The sequence below is a fragment of the Vespula vulgaris genome, chromosome 8 (assembly GCF_905475345.1).
Source record: "Vespula vulgaris chromosome 8, iyVesVulg1.1, whole genome shotgun sequence".
Lineage (NCBI taxonomy): Eukaryota > Metazoa > Arthropoda > Insecta > Hymenoptera > Vespidae > Vespula > Vespula vulgaris.
Genome location: NC_066593.1, coordinates 3125197 through 3149072, shown reverse-complemented (window position 1 = coordinate 3149072; position 23876 = coordinate 3125197). Strand labels below are relative to the sequence as shown.

Here is a 23876-nt window from a genome sequence, read left to right as displayed (position 1 = left end):
AAGAATGGCGTTCGCCCTGAGTTTTTTTTTCACCCCCACATTAAATCTTTATTTCTCTCTCTCTCTCTCTCTCTCTCTCTCTCTCTCTCTCTTTCTCTCTCGTTCTTCGTGAACACACACGAAGGATGTTCAAAATGAAACGAAAAAAAAAAAATGTTCATTCCTTTGCAGCGTCACTCGCACGCGATACTTTTAAATCACCCAGATGAGAAACGCCCTACAAATTACTTACCACCGGCACTAGCTCCACCTCGTCGTAACTCGTTCGCGAGACAAGTTTATTGCTTCATTTGTGATTCCCTTATTACTTTTCTCTGACTTTCTTACAACGAAAGAATCTTCTGTGGATCTTTCGATATCGACGTGGTCGACAGTGAAAAAAAGAGAGAGAGAGAGAAAGAGAGAGAGAGAGAAAATTGACTGAAGGAGTGTCGACTTCCTCACACTTTTCATGAAAGTTCACAAGTAAGTCGTGCACATGAATATTTCATTTCGTCGCAATGACCGCAGTCGCTGAGACTTGTACGGACGCTTTGATATTTTTAATCCCTTAAATTTATTTTATTTTTGTGCCGAGCATCTACTATGTCATCCATTTAGAATCGATAGATTCTCTAAAATTATCGATTATTTCTGAGACTCCCTTTTCTTTTTCTTTCTTTTTCGGTATATTCATATTTCTATTTTTCTCATTTTTTCTCTAATTCACTGAAAAATATATTCTAGAATATTGACCGTTCATTTCTAGCCGACGTAAATAACAGATTATTTAAAGTAAGTGAACAAATTTTTGAATTCAAAAGGAAAATAAGAAGACGGAAATCGTAGATATTTAATGAAAATTGACATTGCTTTCTTTGTTGAGAGATTAAACGATATATTAAATCTTTTTAAAGTCATAGTGAATAATTTATAAATATCATTTGTAAATATTTGTGTAGTAACTTGATTGATGTATATGTATATGTATTTTTTCTTTTTCTTTTTTTTTTTTTTGGAAAATTTTATTATCACTAAAAAGTAATTTTAAGGGATTTAATTTGTGCATGAATATTGATAAATAAAAGAGAAAGAAAAGTGACGAAAATTTAATTGATAACATGGACAGTACTGGAGTATAAATCTTTCTTATATTTTGTGTATTCCTTGTCTCTCTCTCTCTCTCTCTCTCTCTCTCTCTCTCTCTCTCTCTCTCTCTCTTCATAAATTACGATCAAAGCATTTACAATGACAATGCGAAGGGAAAGCGATAATTGCTTAACAAAGGACTCCTCCGTTCGTTGCATTCGTTGCGGTGTGTGAACGTAAAGTCAATTCGTTTGATCGACAAATATTTAACGTTAGAATAATCGTGTTGAAATACGAATCACGAAACGGTGGCCTCGATGTTTTGTTCCAAACGAGTTACGCGACATTTTTTTGCTTAGGAAAAAAAGTTCGATCTGTGCGATTCATACAATAGAGCGTCAAGCATATAGATTTCTAATTGAAATCGATTCAAATTAAAACGATACTTCGTTAATCATTTATCATAACTTGCGATTAAATAGCAATTATTATAATATATATATATATATATATATATATATATATATATATATATATACATCATTTTTACGAATGTGAACGTAAAACGTTATAGTAATAAACAAATTATATTGTGACAGCGTGTATTATAAATAGAAAAAATTTTTCAAAATTATTGGCAACGTTTTAAGTACATACGTTTCGAAAGATATGTAAATCAGATGTAATTAAAATATTTTTTGACGAAATTTATAGAACACTTTATACTATACATTTATAAATTTGATTTGCGAGGAAATTGTCACATTTGAACGATCGACGTATTACATTCATCTCGTTCCCGCTAATATTCGATTAATTATTCTACCGTATTGAATTACGTCAAAATCGACGCTGTAAATTTGATAGAAAAGCCCGACAGCGGTCCACGAGATTGTTCCGTCGATAAAATCAGCCCCGTGCGTTTGCTCTACGATCGTTTATTTGTCCTCTCTATAATAATCGAATCGTCTGAAAACCTTTGCGCTATATACGATTCATCGGATATCGAAAGGAGCTAGCAATAAATCTTAACCATTTTCATTTTTAATAATATTCCTTATATCATCGAGCTTTTTGCGTCAAAGGATTATTAAAATATTGAAATTGTAAAAAAAAAATCGATAAAGATTTTTTCTTTTTTTCTTTTTTTTTTCACATGCCAACGAATATCTTTTCACGAAGATTCTGTTCGAATCCGATTAAATTATAAATAAAAAAATTAAACTGATTTTTTATTTTAATTTTTCATTGTCAATTCTAATTGTCATTTCTAATCCAGATCGTCCATTAACTATCAACTTGTTTTAATAGATAAAAAAGATATCGGAGATTCTTTTAGATTCTAATTCTCTTAGACATACGAAGACGGATAATTTATCAAAACAAATCGATCGATCGATTTTAATAACCATATATTTGTAAACTTCGTTGAAAACTGACGGACATTCGAATTTTCGAATCGAAGGTAGGATCTCTCTTGACGATAAAGTTTCGAAATAGCAACTATGTCGTCGATGTCGTCGAATTCTCGAGGAAACTAACCTTTCTTAGACAGCCGACAAAGTTGTTGATCCCTTTGGCACCTTGCAAAGATCTCGCATCAGCACCACCACCGACTAGAAGTCGATCGCTCGCTAGACGTGTGAACGATCCTGCGGTGTGTCCGTGTTCCGCATAAATTCCATCGACGATGGCCGAAAGCTGAAACGAGTGATTTTTTTTTGTTGAATAAATAAATAAATAAATAAATAAATAAATGAATGAATGAATGAATAAAAAAAAAAAGAGGAATGAAAGATATCACCCTCTCTTTTTTCGTTTCACGATGCCTCTTTGACGATTGAAATTGGGAGCTAACGATAATCGGAGTAGCGTTTTACTACAGTACAATTAAAAAAAAAAAAAAGGAAAGGAAGGAAGGAAAGAAAGAAATGAAAAAAAGAGAAGAAGAGAAATGTAACGAAAAGGTCGAAATAATGAATGCAATACTTCGAGACAAGAGTGGCTTTTCTAAACTCGCTCGTTTAAAAGTCCAATAAGGTGAGAAAGGTAGTATAAAAAAGCGTAAGGAAAGGATGAGTACTTTTCTCTCTAGTTCGTCTATGAAAGAGAGAGAGAGAGAGAGAGAGAGAGAGAGAGAGAGAGATCTTCTTGGTATCGGTGTTCCGTTTGCTTCTTCAGGAGAGGAACGCTCGACGTCATATTTCCTTAAGTCCGATTTCCATGGCATCGAAATCCTCAGAGCGTCGTTCTTGAAGAGAAAACTCCTTCTATCTCTTTCTCTGTCTTTCTCTCCGGCGGCTCTCTTTCTATCTTACGCATTACTTTTCCTACCTTTAAAGTTTTAACAACGGAAGCAAAGTTTTGCAGTTCGAGTTTCGGACGAATGTAAAGTGTATTTTTACGCTTCGAGAAAGAGAGTCAGTCTCAAGAACTCTATTCTGCGATGATGATGATAATAATAAAGAGAGAAGGAGAAAGAAAGAAGAGAAGGATGGAGATACAGAGGTAGAAATAAATAGATAGATAGAGAAAGAGAGAGAAAGAAACAAAGAGGCAAAGGGAGTTTATTATTTATTATCGGAACGAAACTAATCGTAAATGCGAAAAGGGACTAGTGCGACTTCTCGTAATATTATCTCTTACGTCGGATTAATGATATTTGTGGGAACGTACTCTTTCTCTCTCTCTCTCTCTCTCTCTATCTATCTGTCTATCTATCTACCTACCTACCTATCTATCTATCTATCTATCTATCTATCTATCTATCTATCTATCTATCTATCTGACGTGCAAAGCCAGGGCCAGAACTTTTTAATTAAGCCAATTAATCCAACTCGAACGAGTTAGAAGCTTTCAGTCCTTTTTCGAGAAACGCTTGTCCTCTGGGACCGAAGGAACGAAGATGAGAGAACTCGTTATTATAGTTGCTAGCTTATCCCACTGAGAATATAATATCGAATTTACCGAACGGGGGAAAATTTTCGGAAAGTCGAGCTTTCAGCTATTACATAGGTCGATAAGAAGAAAGGACTCTCTAGCTTTCGTCTTCCACGAAAGACAGCTGAGAGAAACTTTTCAAAAGCTAGAGAACAAGCTGCTGCCTACACACTTGTGTTTGGGTATAAGAGTAGATAGATACCCCTCCCACTCTTTACGACAAACTTCACCAACATTTTCTAGTAGCGAAAGGCTAAAGACCATTCCATTACGACTTTCCTCGTGTTTGGCGTCGATCGTCGTTATCTCTCGGTACTTCTCTCTCTCTCTCTCTCTCTTTCTCTTTTTCTCTTTCTCTCTCTGTCTTTCTCGAGACAACTCTAATCGAGCAACTTTCCTCGAGAATGTATCCATCTTTGGATATATTGCCGTCGTATACCACCCCTCTCTCTCTCTCTCTCTTTTTATCTATTTATCTACTCGTTAACCCTTTCTTTCTCATTTTTCCCCCTTACAATTCTACCCCTCTCTCTCTCTTTCTCTCTCTCATAATTCTCATGCCCTTATCTCCGACATTTTACAGTACCAAACGAAGAATAGATTTACAATTCGTTCTCGAAAGTCTCGAAAGAGAATTCGAGATATATGTATAACGAACTTTACGGTCGAAACTTTCCAACCGTAAATATTCGACGTAATAGTTTACGTTTAACCTCGAATAAATAAGAAACATACCTATAACAATGGTATGTATGCGTATGTATGTATACATACTTTGGTTTTCCCCCAGTTAATTCGACCTTTTATCATTTTGATTGTTATCAAACGAGAATGGAACTATCTCTCCTCGCCGACAGAGTGTCTATACTTTTGTCTTAAACAACGAACGGTGGTAGTCTTGTTTGAACGCTCTCGTCGTGAGTACCGTTCGTTTTCACTTCATAACTCTCGAAGATATCTATCTTTCGAGACCGTTTCCTCTCGTCAGAATGAAAGATAGATAAATAGATAGAGAGAGAGAGAAAGAGAGATAAATAGATAGGTAGATAGATAGATAGATATATAGATAGAGAAAGAGAAAGAGAAAGGGAGAGAAGAGTCGCTATGTAACCAGTGAAACTTACAATGGTAAAATTAAAGGTCTACTTCGTCATTGAGAGATAGAGAGAGAAAGAGGGATCTTTCGAGCTTAGCCAACGAACTGAGAGGTAAATGACCGTGTTTGTGCTTCTAGAAGATTTCCTCGGCTCGATAAGCAGTTCGCATTAACTCTCGTACCTTTCTATTCTCTTCCCTCTTCTAAACTACTTCCGAGATCAATTAAAGAAAGTTCAGAGTGAGAAAAAGAAAGAAAGAGAGAGAGAGAAGGAAGGAAAGCTCGTTCGTATCATCAAAAATAATTTTCAACTGTGGGTCCTTCCGTCTGGAACAAAAGGTGAGTCATAGAATTAAAGAATTTACTTTTGCTCTTAACTTTTCTGTTTATATATTTCTCTCTCTCTCTCTCTTTTTCTCTTTTTTTTCTTCTGTCTCTCTTTCTCTATTCCGCTTATATCTTTGTATCTTTGTAAATATTTCTTTAATGTTCTTTATGCCCTCTTCTATTATTATATTATTACTGCTGTTGTTATTGTTGATCTTGTTATCATTATTATTTGCTTAGTTTATTTTATTTTTCTTTTATTGTTCAAATTACATCACCCTTGTTTTATTTTTCGTGTCGCTTCATTCTTTACACACACACACACATATATATATATAAAGAAAAAGAGAGAACGTATAGTACTCTATGGCAATAAATGTGATTTTTGTCTTTCCCTATTTCTTTCTCTCTCGTCACTCGTAAGAACACTCTTCTCCTTTCTTTTCTTTTCTTCTCTTTTCTTCCCTTTCGAGAGCATCGTTATTTCCATCCTGTCCTTCCATCCTTGAAATTTGGAGAACACTCGAGGAAAAGCACGACGGGACGGCGAAAGAGAAAAGAAAAGACAAGATAAAAGAAAGGAGAAGAAAAGAGACGAAACGAGGAAGCAACGAGGAAACGGAGGGGTGGGGTGGAGTGAGGTGGGGGGTAGGAGAGGCTGAGGAAGGAAAAAGAAAATGGTCTTCGAAAAAAAAAAAAGAAATCTATGAACTTGTTATGGGATCCTCCGGGTATACCATTGTTCTCGCCGACGTTTCAACGATAATTGGATTATATTCGTGGATCTTACGGAAATCCTCTTATAATTTTTATAATTGATTCTCGCGATCGACGAGAAACTTTCGCGAGGGGAAGGGGGAGGGGAGTGGAGAAAAAAGAATAAAGAAAAAAGAGAGAGAGAGAGAGAGAAAAGAAAAAAAGAAAAAAAAAATATCGTTGGACGTTTTTTCTTTCTTTCTTTTTTTTTTTCGATATACGTAAAAGATACATAAAAGATCTCGTCAAAAAGTCTATTATATAGATCAATTCCTTAGATCTATATCTATCTTTTCTATTTTTATCGCTTTTGTCCTTTCACGTATCGAAAGGGTAAGAAAGAAAAGGGGAAAGGGATCTTTTTTGTAAGAGATAGGTACTCGACTAGCTCGAAAGGATGGCCAACATTTTTAACGAGAGAATCGAGCCATCTATAACCCGTAACATCCTTGAACCAATTCTTTTCCATCTCTTTTCTTTTTCTTTTCCTTTTTTTTTCTTCTCTTTTCTTCATCTTGTTCTTTTTCTTCTTTTTCTTCTTCTTCTTCTTCTTTACCGATCTTATATATCTCAGGGCATCGATAATCCTCTCGTCTTTTCGTTATGCGAGAAAACGATCCGTTCTAACTCTCCATCCGTTTCCTTCGATTTTTCTTCTCGTGATATCTCGAAGTCGCAAGAAAGATGCATCGACATCTTAAAATTATTCCTACGTATATATATATACACACATAGATATACATATATATACATAGAAAGCTATATGTATGTATATATATATATGTGTGTGTGTGTAGATATACGATATACAGATATATGTATATCGAGGAGGCATCGAGAAACGATTTTTAAAGAGAAGGAAACTCTTCGGGATATGTCTACTTACCCTGCAGAAGCTAGTGATTGAGGAGATCTGAAACAGAAAGCGAAAAAGAATCAATCGAGAGTACGATGGTATGAATTTTATTTCTATCGAAGCGATTCTTATCTATTCGAAGAAAAAAAAAAAAGAAAAAAAAAAAGAAAGAAATAAATAAAAAGAGCCTTGAAGCGCGAACGAAAGAGAACTCGTAATATTAATTTGAAAAATTTTATTCGACTCGCAAACTCTCTTATCCTTATTATTACTCTTATTAATGTTATTATTTTTGTTGTTATTATTTTCTATGTTTAAAATCACTACGTTATAATTAGGTTTCAAAGAGAATAGAGGAAAGTAAAAGGGAGAGCAATTAAAGAGACTTTATTTACCAACTACTACTACTAGTCATCGAGCCAAAGTCGTTTTCTTCCTCCTTAATATATTCATCTAATTAGTCACGAAGAATTCTCGTACCACCCTTTGTCCCTTCCAACCCTTCCAACTCATCGGCCATAAAAACTCATTACTTTCTTTGAATTCGAAGTTTAATTCTCACGTCACTTTCGAATAGAAATTGAATGATAATTGTCTCGGAAGGACTTTCTTTTCTTTTCATTAATTGACAACCGAAATTTCACGTTCCACGTTAATTTTAATGACAGAGATAAATGAATGGTCTGTCGAAAGAAACAGACGATATATTTATAACGAGAGACGAAACGAAAGTCCCGTTAAATGTAAATTTGTACATGTACCTCGACGTAATGATATCATTTTTCTTAAAAAATCGATATACATGATATGATTTAAATTCTTTATTACTTCGACTTAGATCAATTATTCATCGAACAGTTTGTCGGTAAACGGTAAATAGTTCGATCCAGCTATCTAATGAGAAACTAATGAAATGGACTTATAGACTGGTTACAACATGGAACGGAATGACGTTTAACCATTTCGAGATGTGCTATTAAACGAAGTAGATGAAAGAAGAAAACAAAAAATTGACTTACACCGCTATTGCATTAAACAGCTGATATATATTAGCTACGTATAACGTGCAATGTTAATCGTATTTTCGTTAAATCGAAGTTTTCGTGTTAAGTGGAAATTTAGGTTTAAACAGGACGATAGGACGATCGTTCCGCTTTACAAGCTTTCGATAGGCTTCCGATATGAGAATAGAGAACAGAGTAGCGCACCTACTCGGACGGGACCGATGTCAATAGCACGGCAGGTTAGTCCGGTGTCCTCGTTGTTTGCCTGCGATCTACTATCTGCCTAATAGGAGTCTGAGCTTAGTACGAAGGCCGATGGACTTGCATAAGCATGAGCTTATTAACGGCGTCGAGTCAATGAACTTTGGTCCTCGAATAATTCTGTCAATACTGTGGCTACCGAAACGATCGACGACACGAAATTATTACCTATGTATGTACGAGTATGCATGTCGATTAATACGTTCAATGCTTTAGGAAATAAACGGGAGTTAATTACCCCTGGGTACACCCCATAACTATCTTTAAATAGTGCTTTATTAGGAATTCAACGACGGTCAATTGTGCGCTAATTTTATTACAAGATTTTCGATAATATTAAATCTACGATAATTTGTTTGAAAAAAGAAACGTGTGATAATAAATGTAAATAATATCTAGTAAAAGTAATCTTAATAATTCCAAGATTATCTGCGAATATATAATTTTATGAAAACGTAGGCGAGACACGTTTATCGTATTATTCTTTTTTCTTTTCTTTTTCTTTTTTTCTTTTTTATCCAAACGTTCGATTAGAATCGAATTAGATCGAATTCAGTTCAGTAATTGTATGCGGATTGAATCGATGGCTAATGAGATTAGAACTTATCGGTTGGACGTACTATTGCTTTATTCAAAATTATCTCGGTAGATCGATATCACAGAGTAAAAAAAAAGAAATATTCTCCAGCAGTTCTCCTTACGTTTTCTTTCAGAATGTTGAGAAGAGCAAAGAAATGTATGTACGTTCGAGAACACGCGAGAAAGGAAGAAGAGTCCTCGCATGTCACTGAATCGCTATAGTATGTATGCACGTGCTCTTCTTTTTTGCCTTCTGCATTTTTCTATTTCTTGTTCTTCTTCTTCTTCTTCCTTCTCTTTTTCATCTATTTCTTCTTTCTATCTTCTTTTCCTTCTCCTCTTTCGCTTTCTTATTTACGCTATGAAAAGCTCGCCGACCGGAAGTAACGGCTCGTAGTCGTATACGAGAAAAATGTACACACATATATATATATATAATATATATTATATATTATATATATATATATACATTATATTGTACGATATACCGGTAAGGATATTTTTGAAAAGTGTTATATATTTTCAGCGTTTGTGATTGATGCTAAAATTTGTATAAAAACGATACTGCTATTTTAACTAGAAAAAGAAAGTCTGTCAAAATTGTCGAATAAGATTTTCTCATTATTATTCCTTATTCCTTGACTTTGAACAATATTCAATGGTAAACGTTTACCGTGTCTAAATAAAGAATAGAGTTATGCGAAGATATAGACGTAGGTAGATAGGTAGGTAAGTGAGTAAGTAAGTAAGTAAGTAAGAAAGTAAGTATATTATATCATAAAATAGAATGGAAGATATCTCGTTTTATTTATAAGACCTGACTAGGTAAAACACAAAGACAAAGAGATTCTCTCTATATCTCAATCGATATATATATATATATATATATATATATATATATATATATATATATATATATATATATCTTCCATCTTATGGTAGACAATCTAGAATAGTACCGATAGCTCGATTGTAAATTTTTTAACTCTCGACTTATTTCGTAGAATTCAAAGTTTTGCGATAGTAAATGGAACTGTTTATAGGACATCCCACGTATATACATACATATATAAATATATCGAGGTCTAGACATAGTTGAACCCTGACTATAAATCAAGATTTCGATTCGTCGTCGTTCCGTTAGGTCGCTACGACTTTTCTATGCATCGATAGGAACTAGTCGACTTTACGCCAACGGACAGGACTTTCAGGCTCTCCTCCTCCTCCTCTTTCTCCTCTTCTTCCTCGTCTTTCTCCCTTCCATCCTTTCTCCTCCTCCTCCTCCTCCTCCTCCTCCTACCTTTAAGCTCACGACATCGTTCGCCTCGTGGAAACTCGCGAATACCAGGAATTCCCTATCGAACTGTGCCATCTCGTGCGTCCGTTCCTCGTAAAACTTCCTCGTCAAGTTCGACCTTTGAAAAATTCCTTTAACCTTCCACTTCTCTCTCTCCGCATAGTCCCAACCTCCTCCTCCTCCTCCTCCTCCTCCTCCTCTCTCGTTCCCTCACCCAGCGTTACTATAACCCCCTCTTTACCACCACCATCACCACCCCCTCCCTCTCTTCATTGTCTCCGCCCACTTTCGCTCATCACTCTTCGCTAGTACCAGTTTTATTTACTATTACGGAAATTGTTCCAGTTAAGAAAAATCGATTAAGGAATTATGTTGATTATTGTTGTCTTTGCAGTTATTGTTGTTAATATTATTACTATTATTATCGTCGTCGTCGTTATCGTCATCGTTTTTCTTAGAACGTCCTCGTATGTTTCGAGTTTGATCCGATCAACAAAATTCGGCCTTCAAACGGAAATCCTGGCCGACGTTGAGGTAGAGTAAACGTTCAAAGCAGAACCGAATTTGCATGTTTCGCGGAAGTACCGACTGCTTACATCAGCCCCCGTACTCGACTAAACCCAACCAACCTACTCGGGACGCATTGCTGTAATTTAATGCGCCGCACTTGGTGGTAACCTTCGTTGACGAACGCCGAGTTAACGTGAAAGTTCTCTTATGCAAAATCATGAGATTCCTCTCTCTCTCTCTCTCTCTCTCTCTATTCTATTCTCTGTTTCTCTATGTCTATCTTTCTCTCTTTCTCTTTCTCTCTCTCTTTTGACCTATTTAAAATTATCTCTTCGTTGTTATTACTTCCCATATTTACCGGTTCGTCGACAATATCTTATCCGAATGTGCTTTGTGATTGTATACTTTCATAAATCAATACATTCTAATATATTTTGTATATGCAACTAATTGTCTATAAGAGAATTTATTGTCATATATTTTATCGTTTAAGCTTATCAACAAATTTAATTTCAATCTATTAAAAAATGATAAAAGATATTTCAAAAAACGTTTCACAAACGCGATCTGCGTAATTGATTTGTTAGCCTTTCAACGTTTCAATCGATTCTTGTTTCCATGAGAAAGCATAAAACTTTATAATGTTCGACGTTTTTAAACGACTGTGTTTTTCGAACTGAGTTCATTGTGGAAATAGTTCCAGGTCGTCTGGGGTAACCTTTTACCAATCATAAGTGAAATTAGTACGAACGAGGTAATCAAGCGGTTGTTCCGGTAATTTTGATGAAAGGTCAATTTTAATGATCGCGTTATTAAGTAATAATACAAACCTCGTTCTCTCTCTCTCTCTCTCTCTTTCTTTCTTTCTTTCTCTCGATTAGCTAATTTTTAATAAATTGATTTCGAAAGAGTTAATATTTTCTCATTGAATTTTTGTTAACCTGTTTACGCTTTTCATGTACACTACCTGTTCAAATCGCAAAATTATAAAATTTTCCAAGCATATAAAAACATCCGCGTAAAATACGTACTAATGAACATAATATTAAATGAGAATCGCATTTAAAAATCGAAGTAACTTTTTGACTTTTTGACCTTGCTTAATACCCTTATAGTTCTTTCGTGTATATTGAGCTACAATCCGTTTATACATTCAATCTCCTGTAGCGGCCACTTTTTTTATCCTCTCTTCTAAATCCAGAATTTAAATGTGTATCCCACAGATACAGGTACGTGATATACGTGAGTGCAACGAGATATAGTAAAGAAAAAAAAAAAAAAAAAAAAGAAAAAATGCAGAAAAAGAAAATAATAAAAAATAATAAAAAATAGAGGAAGAGAAAAAATAAAAAAAGAATGAGAGATAAGAAAAAGGGGAGAAAAAAAAAAATTCGTTCGTGCGACTTGTACGTACTCGGATGCACGCAATTTTGATTAAAGTGCGAGATCGAGTAAGGGCAAAGCCGTCCCTGCTACTATGCACGCGTGCTCATATAAATATTATAAGCGTGTGAGCATGTAAGTGTATACGGAAGGATAGTATGTAGTTGCAGTATGCATCCCCCTGAGAAAGTATTGCCGCGGGTGATACGAAAGATACATCGTAGAAAAGTCGGGAGTAAGACTCGAGTCGAAGAGAAATTTTCAGTGGAGAAACTCCGTAGAGTCTTTCTCGAATCAAAGTTCTATCGTTGGAAAGAATTCGAGGAGATTTTTCTCTTCGAAAGGGAAAAAGAGATCGGCCATGCCTCGAGGACTCTTTCTCGGATAAATGCCTGGGTTTGTCGCAGTTATACGATCGGAAGGGATAAGAACGATCGAATTTATACTTTGACTTTATACGAGAGATCCTTTGTGAAAATCTTTACAAGATGCTTCTTCTTCTTCCTCCTACGTATTCTTATTCTTATTTTTATTCTTCTTTTTCTTTTTATTTTTCTTCTTATTCTTATTTTTATTTTTATTCTTCTTTTTTTTCTTTCATTTTCGTTTTCTTCATCTATTTCTTATTCTTACTACTTGAATCTCATTCGATATCAAGGAACGATGGAAAAACGTTGCTGATCTCTAGATATGCATCAAGAATGAGAGAGAGAGAGAGAGAGAGAGAGAGAGAGAGAGAGAGAGAGAAAGAGACAATATTTTAATGGGATTTTTCCTCAAACTGATAGCTCCTCTTTTATTTTCCGATATTTCAGCTTCCCTGTGAGACTCGCACGATCCGGTTCGATATTATCCCGATCTGATCTCATAGTCCTCTCACATATAGTCATCAATCATAAAACACGTCTCGAAAGTGGAACAACGATCCTCCTCATCCTCTTCCTCATTCTCATCCTCCTCCATTCAACCTACCACCTACCTATCCACCCATCAGCACCCTCCCTCCGGCGAAATATCGAAAGATCCTCATTGACGTTTAGTTCGACGTTCGAAAGCAGAAGTCAGAGCAACCGCGGTAAAACGTCAGCGGATCAAACGAGAAGGTGAAATAGGAACGATCAAAGGAACGATTTTGAATCGGACCGACCAACCGACAGACGGATCAACCAACCAACCAACCGACCAACCGACCAACCGACCAACCACACACTCCAGTCACGGGCACTACCTACATCCCTAAGATTAGAAGCTTCGGCGAATCGCCTTGACGAGCAAATAACTTGCCGTCGTAACTCGCGTTAGATTTCCCTCGACCTCGATCGTTTTCGAGTAGCTCGTGGTTTTACTCCTATCGAATGTCGCTCCGAGAAGGTAACGTCAAAGCTGAAAATCCTTGTCCTATCGAACGTTCTCCATTCGAAAGAAAGAAATAAGAGAGAGGATGGTTGGTGAACGAAGGACAAGGAGATAGTAGTTTGAGAAACTCTCGAAAATTTCTGACGCGTTTTGATCTTAAAAAAAAAAAGGTCCAAATTTAATGAACGTAGATTGAAATTCAAACGTTTTTGTTTCTTTTCCTTTGTTTTGGTCGATAGATCCTTAAGGTCGAAATTTACAACGACAAAGTAGGTCGCTTCTTTAATCGATCTTTCTCAATGAGATATATATTATCGAGTCTGTCGATTATTCATTAATTCATTTTATTGTCGTGGACTAAAACTAAAAAACGAATCGGACAATGTATTCCCGTTGTGTTTTAAAGGTTTATTTTCGTTTATGAAAATATACGAAAGCGTGTACCGATCATTTCCACGTTTCATTGCACGATGCACGCTTATAATCGCCACTGCAATCATAAAAATGAGACGAGATTATCGCGTGAGACACGCAGCTTTCTACGTGGTGAGTACAGCTTTTTAATCGATATATGTATTATTATATATGTGTGTATATGCATATAATATACACACATGTGTGTAGAGGACACGTTCCGATATATAGATAACAGTGGGTTGTCAAAACGCGACAAGCGAACTTTTGATCGAATTGATTGATCATTTTTATCATAATCTTTAACATTTATACAGCAACATTATACATGATAGATTACGAATTATAAGACGACATTTATTCTCTGTCCTTAACGATAATGAATTGTTCAATATTTTATTAATCGTAAGAGAAAAAAAATTTGTTATTATTTTGAAGTCACGATGCAATGACAGACGCATCGAAGACGCATATGCGAGATGGTCGTTGAACTAGTTATACGCGAGAAAGGAAGAAGAAGTGAACTTGTCTACGTACATACGGACCGATCAGACAGATTGAAACTGTCAAACTTTCGACAGAGGGTTCAAACTTTCCTACCATGCCTTCCAGGCATTCTGTTCTCTGTCCGACACACTGTTTGCGGTATCATGTAACTTCTCTTTTCCTTTCTTTTTCGTTTTTTCCTTTCTTTTTTTTCTTCTCTTTCTTCCTCTCACCAAATTCTCAATCAATCACGGAATTTTACGTGAGATCCATAATTATTTCCATATGCGAAAGTACGTATATTATTGATCGTAATTAATGATATTAGAATGCTGTTACGTCATTTGATAGAATGTCATAAAAAATATTGTATATAGGAAAACGATATATTGATTGATGCACATGTGCTAAAATATATATATATACGCATCTATGTATATATGTATGTATATATTCTATCTACGCGAAAACATTTTTAAAAGTTAGCGATTCTGTGTTGAAATCGTACATCGTGGAAATAAAAAAATTTGATAGGCGAAGTAAAAACTCTAAAGTGCACGAAAAATACAATGTGCTTGATCGATAAGATAGGAATCTGAAATTCGATAAATTCTCGTGTATCGTGTTTTCTTTTTCTGTGTTTTTTGTTTTTTCTTTTTTTTTCTTTTTTTTTTTTTTTTTAGGAACTTTATTCATGAAGAAGTAGATGCCCGATAATTAAAGTTTTTTCGTTAAACTGTTATTTTATTATAAATTTAAGAATTTCTATCCTGTTAACAAAATGGATTTAAATTTTAAATATCCGAGATAATTTTGTTTCATAAAAAGCAGCTATGATTAATGTTAAAATATTATATATAAATCGCGTCAACGTATTATAATTTGTAGTAAAATAAAATATATAATAGAATAGATAGCCTCTGTTACTACGAATTATTTATTCATGCATTACGTAAAGTTTTATGCGGTGTATTAATTAATTTATTTAAGGTCAAATAATTTCAATGGATTCATTTTTAAATGAATTAATTAAAACTTTGTGTATCGCAAAAAACAAATATATATATATATATATATATATATATATATATATATATACATAGATGTACAATATGTATGTACAATGGTAAAGAACCAAAAAACAAAATGGCGCATTCGTCCGCCATGCGGAAGATCAGATAGAAATAGAGATTATTTTCGCTTACGAGGTTCGAACCATCGAATTAACCCTTCGTAGTCGAATACTGTGTCTCTCCCCTTTTGATATTGTCTGTCGAGTCACGTAAAAGAAAGTAGGACAAAATGGGGAACAAATGGTAGTGTGGTAAGAAAGAATCTCGAAGCTCTTCTAATATCGCTTTTGCGAACTTTCGATATATTCTTTCTGGTGATACACTCGAACAGGAATGAACACAATCGTCGCGTCAATAATTCTTTGGGTTAGCAAAGAATAGAAAGGAACGAATCTCCTAAGCTCTTGTAAGATACTTTGAAGATAGTAGAGGGTAGATAGTAAAAGATGATCTTATAAGAAGAGTTGATATCTTCGATACTCATCCTTTGCTAAATGAATCTACAACGTGTATATGTGTATGTGTGTGTGTGTGAAACGTGACATGTATCAAAGTATGTTGTACTAGGAGGGACGATTTAAGGGTCGCATGTATGTGTGAGAAGGCGTTTTGCAAGAGAATTAGGTCGATCCTAGTATCCAGCATATAGACCAGTTAGCGTTCGAGGTAACGGTGCATCGGATAATTTCCCTAAGCACACGCTCGTCGAACGAGTTGATCTCGATGCGACATAATCTTCGAAATCGGTTCGATGTGTGTAGATATATGTTGGTACATACGGAAACATGCAGATAGGTACATACATATATATGTGTATATATATATAGCCATGTATCTACCTCTATCTATGGACGTAGATACACGAAATTTAAGCGTCTCTAGAGTAGTACGAAGATACCATTCCGGATGGGGAATCAATTAACGATTTTCCTCTATAATTGTTCACGATGCGTTCTGGTCAATAAAAGGAAGGGAATAGTTAGGAATTAACACTGTTTCGTATAATCTTATTCTAAGCAACGAATAATATCGTATTCCTCTGCTTATTGTATCGTATAGTATAGTTTACGAAATGATTAGACAGTCAGCCGTCAGACAATTCTGACCGATTCGTTCAAAATCAAAACCCAACGATGGGCCGTAGAGAGTCGATCGATAGGATAGAGGGAGAATCCGATGATCAGTGAGCCACACTGGCAACTGCTTTAGAGGTTCGCGATAGCAATGCGTAAATAATTACGTTACCCTACCTCGTGGCACGTAATACGCAATGAATACCAGTGTACACCCACCGCACTAACGATATTACTGTCACGTTCATTCGACGATCTATTTAGTTTAGGACAACGATGCCCGCATTAAAATTTATCCCAATTTCCATCTATCAAACGAACCAGCTCTCGATGTAAATGTGATGCATCTCTATACATATGTATGCGTGTTACGTACGTATATAATATTAGATGTATTCAAGATTTATGCGGACAAAAATTTCTAAGCGAGTCACATGGCAGTACCTACATGGTTTTCCCACTTTTTCTTTTTTTTTTCCTTTTGTTAAATAGTACTACTTCTTCACTTGGTCAAACAAAAAATTAGCTCAAATTAATCTACAAAAAGAGTCATCGGATTGTAAAAAAGTCATCGATGAATTCTCGAACTATTCGAATCATGTAGAAACTTTCAGTCCACTCTGCGTGTTATATATACATATATATATATATATATATATATATATATATATATATGCATTCGCAATATTCTCTATCTCGACCGTTAATTTGTCCTCAAGATAAGCTAAAGACTCGGATTACGTGTGCAATGCTATCCGACATGGCTATGTATATACAATATCAACGTATACATAGAAACATGCATGCCTAAAGATTTACGTACAAAGTAATTACATAGAAAACAAAAGAAATAAAAGAGAAAGTAAAGAAGTAAAACAAAGAAAAAAGAAGATAGAAAAAACAAACGAAAAAAAAAAAAAAAAGAAAATAAAAGAAAACATTAACCATTAACGAACCTCTTGAACCTTCCTGTGAACGATGATTTTATGCCATTGGTTGTCGTCGAACCTGATTCTGGCTGGTTTGATATGTAGATCGAGTCTCCCTTTGGCCAAAGTCATCCCAACGGCGACACCACCGTCCCTAAGAGACACGGTTAGGTAATCGTCTCCCACTCCTAAAACAGAAACACCATCGAATGCATTCGTGCACGTATGTATATAAGTACGTACGTACATATGTATACTACGTGTATCGAGTCAAAATCGCAATGGGTTCTTCCATTTTGTCAGGTTAGAGAGTACGGGGAATGGAGAATGGCGAAGAAGAGTGGAGTTGGGCGGGCTAGTGGAAGATGAGAGAAGAGAGGTGGGGTGGAGAAGGGTGGGGATGAGGGGCGTGGAAGGATAGAGTCGACGAGTCGGTTGCTTTTAAAGCACACGATCGTGATCGTACGCTGATTATTCCACGGATCTGTGGTTAGAGCTTACTTATAAAAGATGCAAACGGTACTTTGGGCTTAATTGCCAGTCTACCAGCGGGAACACATTTGCATACGCCTAAGTTTATTCACGCGTGTATCGTCGACGTTTAGTGAGAATCGTTTTAACACTAAGACAGAGAAAAAAAGAAAGAAAGGAAAAGGTAGAGAAGCGAGAGAAAAAGAGGAAAAGAAAAAAAGATCATTTGATTTAGTGCTCCCCCTCGGATAAGCTTTTTCAGTCAGGTTTGATCTGAAATAAGAGATGCGCCCGGTTGCACGTGGTAGTAGACAAGACGTATAAATCCAAGATTTATAGGATAGGTATACTTGTTCGGGCGGTGAGAGATGAGTTTAAAAGTTTGCCTGAAGTATCCAAACTCCGATGTAAGAGATTATTTACGATACGTCAGAGTAGTAGGTACGTTCAGTTCGGCTCGTATCTACGTTGTATGACAACGCGTTTAAAGCGTTACGTGTTTACGTTCGCGTCAAGATCGTTTACGGTTGATTATTACCTTTCCGTTTCTTTAGAAATTTGCTGGATATTAAAAAATGCGAATTAAAAAGTAATCGCTTTATCTTTAAATATACTTCGCATGATAAAATTTTTACACTTTGAATATTACGTATTTAACTGCATAGATATAAATATCCTGTATCTACCATACGTTTATTAATGCATTTACTTTTATTACCGCATTTTATTACTTTTCGTATAAATTTGCATGTACATACATACATACATACGTACATACATACACACACACATACGTAAAGGATACAGAGCCACGTGTAAAAATATAAAATCGAGACATCACCTCTAACTCTGATTTCTCTAAAGTTAAAATCATATAGAGAGGTGTATCTACAATCTTTTTATATTGCAGCACGGGGACTCTGAATTTGTTTCGTCCATCCTATTCGACATAGTAGTCGCATTGCAGTCGGTGATCCCTAAGCTCTCGTCTTGTCGGTAGTCAGGTCTCGTTCATGTTAAGGGAAAGAGGAAGGTAGAGGGAAAAGAGAGGAAGGGTGGAGTAAGGAAAGAGGTTTAGTCGTGTCCTTTACCGTTCGAAAGAGAAAACCGGCCGATTCTCTTCTCTGGAGTTTTGGGCCAAGCAAGCAGGTACGAGGTAAAAGGTTAGCGAAAAGAGTTTAGAAGATGGAAGGGGGTTTAGGAAAGGGGAGGACATGTGTTCGGGGTAGGGGAGTTTGTATGGAACGAGATGGAAGGGTTGCACCTTCGCCGCAACTGCAGCTGCATCGCACGACTCGAAAGCAATATATATCGCCACGGCCGACGATACGATGCGCGTTCCGCAATGCTGTATCGCATACGGTACGAGCTCCGCTTTACTTCGCTGCGTTACATCCGCAGTATTCTCTTTCTCTCTCTCTCCTCTCTTTCTCTTTCTCTTTCTCTCTCGCTCTTTCTCTCATGGCCGCAACGCTAATTTGTTCTCAAGATAAGCTAAAGACTCGGATTACGTGCGCGGTGGCCGGCATGGTTTTGTCCGATGGTAATTGCAGCATCCTTCTCATCCCATTCGTTCTTCAACTTTGCTCCTGTTGTCTGTACGTATTCATGTATGTACATATTTATGTAGATATATATATATGTGTGTATGTGTGTGTGTGTGATTGTATGTGTGGTTATGTATAAACATAGCAAACGTTCCGATCGAGGCGCAACTCTCTTTTGAAACTCTTTCCATATCTCTCTTTCTCTCTTTCTCTCTTTCTCTCTTCTATCTTTCGTCTACTTACGCATCGACAGTTTTCTCTTTTTTCCTTTTAGCTTCCCTTTCCGTTTTTTTTTCTTCTTGCTTTTTTTGTTTGTTTTTTAACTACTGCCTCTTTCTCTCTGTTTTTACCTCTTTCTCTTTCTCTCTTTCTTTCTTTCTCTCTCTCTCTCATCCTCTTTATTTATCCTCTTCACGCGCAAGCAAACATCCTTATTTCTCTCTGTAGAAGCTTTTCCAACCAACTTTCTACGTTTTGACCCATAAAACTTTGTATTCGAATGCCGTCTATATCGAAAGGATACATTTTTCGTACCTGTTATGTAGGGTATCTTATCGAGAGCGTTTTGAGAACCTATGGAATTTATATTTGTTCATATATACATATATATTTCTTTTTCTTTTTTTTGTTTTTAATATATTCTCTTCCTTGTCGATTTACATTTGAAAAGAATTTTCATTAAAAGTCGCAGGGATGTAGTTTTTGTTATATCCACATAAGCAACAAGATGACGGTCAATTTGAATAATATATTTTGTATAATTGTAAACGGATTTGAGAAAGAAGTGCCTTATTTTAATATGTAACACGTTTACGGGGATTTAAATTTTAATACTCGGGATTATAAGATAGAAGAGAGCCGTGCTTGTCACCGGTATTCATGTGACATCGTAACTCGGAAATACGTGGAAATAGCTTTTCGACTTTCCGGAAAATACGTATATAGGTATACGAGCGTACATAGAATCGTATATAACGCAAACTGTGACACACACACACACACACACACACTCATTTGTATATCTATCTATTCCTAAATGTCTACATAATACAATGTGTTTATCCTTCTACGATTCTAGACTCATAAAATACTCTATAATATCGATCTCGATAACGTCACGAGAGATACCAACACGCTCTTACGATCATACATACAAATGCAAACTGTCACACATTCGTATATATTTCTAAATATATAATAGAATCTATTTTTTCTACCTTCTTTTTCTGTTATTTTTCGTTTCTTTTTTTTTTTCTTTATCTATAATTCAAGACTAACAAGACACCCTATAAGTTTCGATCTCGACAACGTCAGGATACTTAAGTTAGATCGATAAAGACACGAACCCATCATACTTTCTTTACAAAACGTTACAACGTTACACGTCGGATCGTTGAATGTATCCGATCGAAGAAAGTAATATCGCAAAGACGATAGGTACACGACGGATATGATGCACGCTTCGATGCGTCCCGAAGGACTCGGCCTCCTTCGAAAAGCGCAGGGCTTGTTTGTTTTTCCTGGATGCGCTAGTTATACCATATATATATATATATATATATATATATATATATATATATATATATATATATATACACATATGTAGGTCTACTACATACGTGTAGCTTTTACACGGGCGCGAAATAAGGACAGAAGAACGCGGTTTATGCGTCCTGATTTTTTACGACGTCGAAACGTCGAGCAACGAGGATTCTCTACGGTTTTGCTACTTCCAATCGGGAGACCTTCGACCTCCATCATTGTGATTGCATGTCAAAGATAAAAGCCAGTGTACATACGCTCTTCGATGTTTTCCTTTCTGTCTCTGTCCGATTCTCTTTCTTTCTCTCTCTCTTTCTTTCTCTCTCTGTCTCTCTCTCTCTATTTTTCTTTTTTTTTTTTATTTACTCTTGTTTCTTTTTTTTTTTTTTCTTTTACACGAGACGCAATACTCGTGAGAGTATGCGAGAAAGAAATTAGAATTACTATTCCCCACTTTGGCGACCGGATTTTAAATATGCAATGAGGGGTATTACGTTTAATATGGACGAGGTGGACGCGCTTAAAAACAGCGAAACTTAATTAACGCATACCTCGCTTTAAGAAAAGGAGATAGAAATAGAGATAGATAGTGAGAGAGAAAGAGAGAGAGAGAGAGAGAGAGAGAGAGAGTGTATGTACGCATATATGTATGCCAAATTTAATGCATAATGTTGTTAACCGGTAACGTAAAGCTCGACGGAAATATACCCACGTATTATTTAGCCAATTCGAGAAAATAGAATCGTATAGGTATGTATATATGCATGCATGTATATATGTATTTATACATATGTATGTATTTATGCACCGTAAATACTTACCGGAGTAAAAGAAGAGGCCATTAGGTTGTCTCGTCTTAAATTGAAGTCCTACAGATTCCTGCGTACTTAAGATGGGATCCCCTTTGCTTAGATCTATCGTAAGGTATTCTGTTCCACGAAATGATGCCTCTGAAGGTACTTTGTCTGCAACCGAAAAAGAAAAATAAAAAACATTTTTTCATTAATCATACCAATTAATAAATGAGTATATATATGTCTTTAATTATATGCATTTAATTGTAATATCGTAAAGATTACATGGTATTATTTCGTAAAGTAAGTTAACTATTTTAGAAGTCATTTCAAGTGACAAGTTGATATTGAATTTTGCAATATTTATTATTATTATTTTTGTTATTTTTACATTAACACCAATTAACATCAATATTGTTAGCGAAACGATTTCAAATGAAAATAAAATAATTACGATATAATATAAATATTATATACGTGACAATTATCATACACGTTGTACAAATATTTGATATAAAGAAAATTGAAAAGGGAAATAAAACAAATACAACGAATCGAAACTAGAATCCAAAAGAAAGAAAAGAAAGAAAGAAAGAAAGAGACACAGTCGATCAGATTGTTTTGCACGATGATCTACGTTAATACGCATTTGTTTAGATATTATTTTTTGAATCAAATGAATACTATATTAAGTGAAGTTTCATAGAGAATATTCAAGTAAGCCGATGGATGTTCCTAAGAACAACACATACAACTAAGTAAGTACTTACACAGCTGTCTATCGGTTAATCCTAATAAATCTTAGATCGTATTTTATGTACGTTAGAACAGAAGCTTTCTATCGATCGATTAAAAGCTCCCTTTAATAGTATAGAACCTACGGGGATGATGTTTTGATTTGAGACGTCGCGTCGTGTCGCGTTTAGGTTGCGTCTGGGTTAAAAGTAACCCTTTCCCAGACATACCTTTCTCAATACAAGCTCGTAATTTTTAATTGAGTCTCGAGACGTCTGATCTCATCTTCCTTCATGACAAGACCCTTGAATCTATTCGCCTTAGGTAGAAAAAAAAAAGAGAGAGAGAGAGAAAAAGAGAGACAGATAGAGAGAAAGAAAGATCAACGAGAAGGGAAAGAGTAGAAAGAGAAAAAAGAGAGAGAGAGAGAGAGAGAGAGGCCTCTCTTCTCATTATTTTCCACCTAGCCATTGTTACCGTGCGAGCAAACAAAAGTGCACCTTGGCGGATGGTGCAAAAAGGCCATAAGACGTTGCTTAATGGCTTTGGCGAATAGCCAAATCGCTGCCACGAGCTTGAATGCACCGAGTTGCCGATTGAAATGTCCATTACCACACCGCAAATCATTCACCGATTCGCTAAAGAAGTTAGTGAGATACGTTTGTGTGTATTATACGTATGTATATGTATATATAGTTACCATTTATACACTTTACTTCATTATCTTTTTCTTTCTGTCTCTTTTTTCTATCTTTCTCTCTCTCCTTTTTTTTCTTTTATTTCTTCTATTTCAAGATGTCCGGAGTTCTTCTTCGATCGATTGGACCGAATTGCCACGATAAGTCTGATTCTATTTTATCGGAAATAAATTCTATTTCTTCTTAAACTGACGTCGATATCGAAAAGAGAGAGAGAGAGAGAGAGAAAGAGAGAGAGAGAGCGAAAGAGAGAGTCAATCGAAGAATACAAAATGAGAGATAAATCTTTCATTATTCTCGTTTACGAACTTTCCTATCGAATTATTTTTCTTCGTAATAGTAACAAACGGAAAAAGAAGAAAGGGAAGAGAGAAAAAAGAGGAAGAAAGAAAAAGAAAATAAAATCATAAAATGCGTCGAGAATAAAGGGAAGCAATACAATAGGCAATCGGGGTAGAAGGTTAAAGAGAAAGAAGGTATTTTCACGGATGATGCAAAGCTTTCAGTTAAACAACGTTTCTTCGCTTTTGACTGAGAGACGGTAATTGCATGCGCAGCCACGCGTAGAAGCTTTGCCTACCTTGAAATAGAACATCGTGTGTACTCGTCATTAAACACTTGAAAGGTTAAAGTGGCTATGATCCTTTTTACCTTCCTCTTTTTACCTCCTCCAATTCTTTC

The 23876-nt window shown here is 35.7% G+C and overlaps 1 protein-coding gene across 9 annotated transcripts in view; it reads right to left on the bottom strand.

The window, feature by feature from the left end:
• LOC127065699 (neurexin-1) overlaps window positions 1–23876 on the bottom strand; it is a 287672-nt gene that overhangs the window by 109292 nt on the left and 154504 nt on the right. For all 9 annotated transcript variants that reach the window (XM_050998448.1, XM_050998442.1, XM_050998444.1 and 6 more), the window contains 4 exons: window positions 21790–21933; window positions 17436–17596; window positions 7074–7100; window positions 2611–2769 (listed from right to left, as the gene is read on the bottom strand). In XM_050998448.1, coding sequence (XP_050854405.1) covers window positions 2611–2769; window positions 7074–7100; window positions 17436–17596; window positions 21790–21933 — 491 coding nt within the window. The remainder of the gene's footprint in view (window positions 1–2610; window positions 2770–7073; window positions 7101–17435; window positions 17597–21789; window positions 21934–23876) is intronic.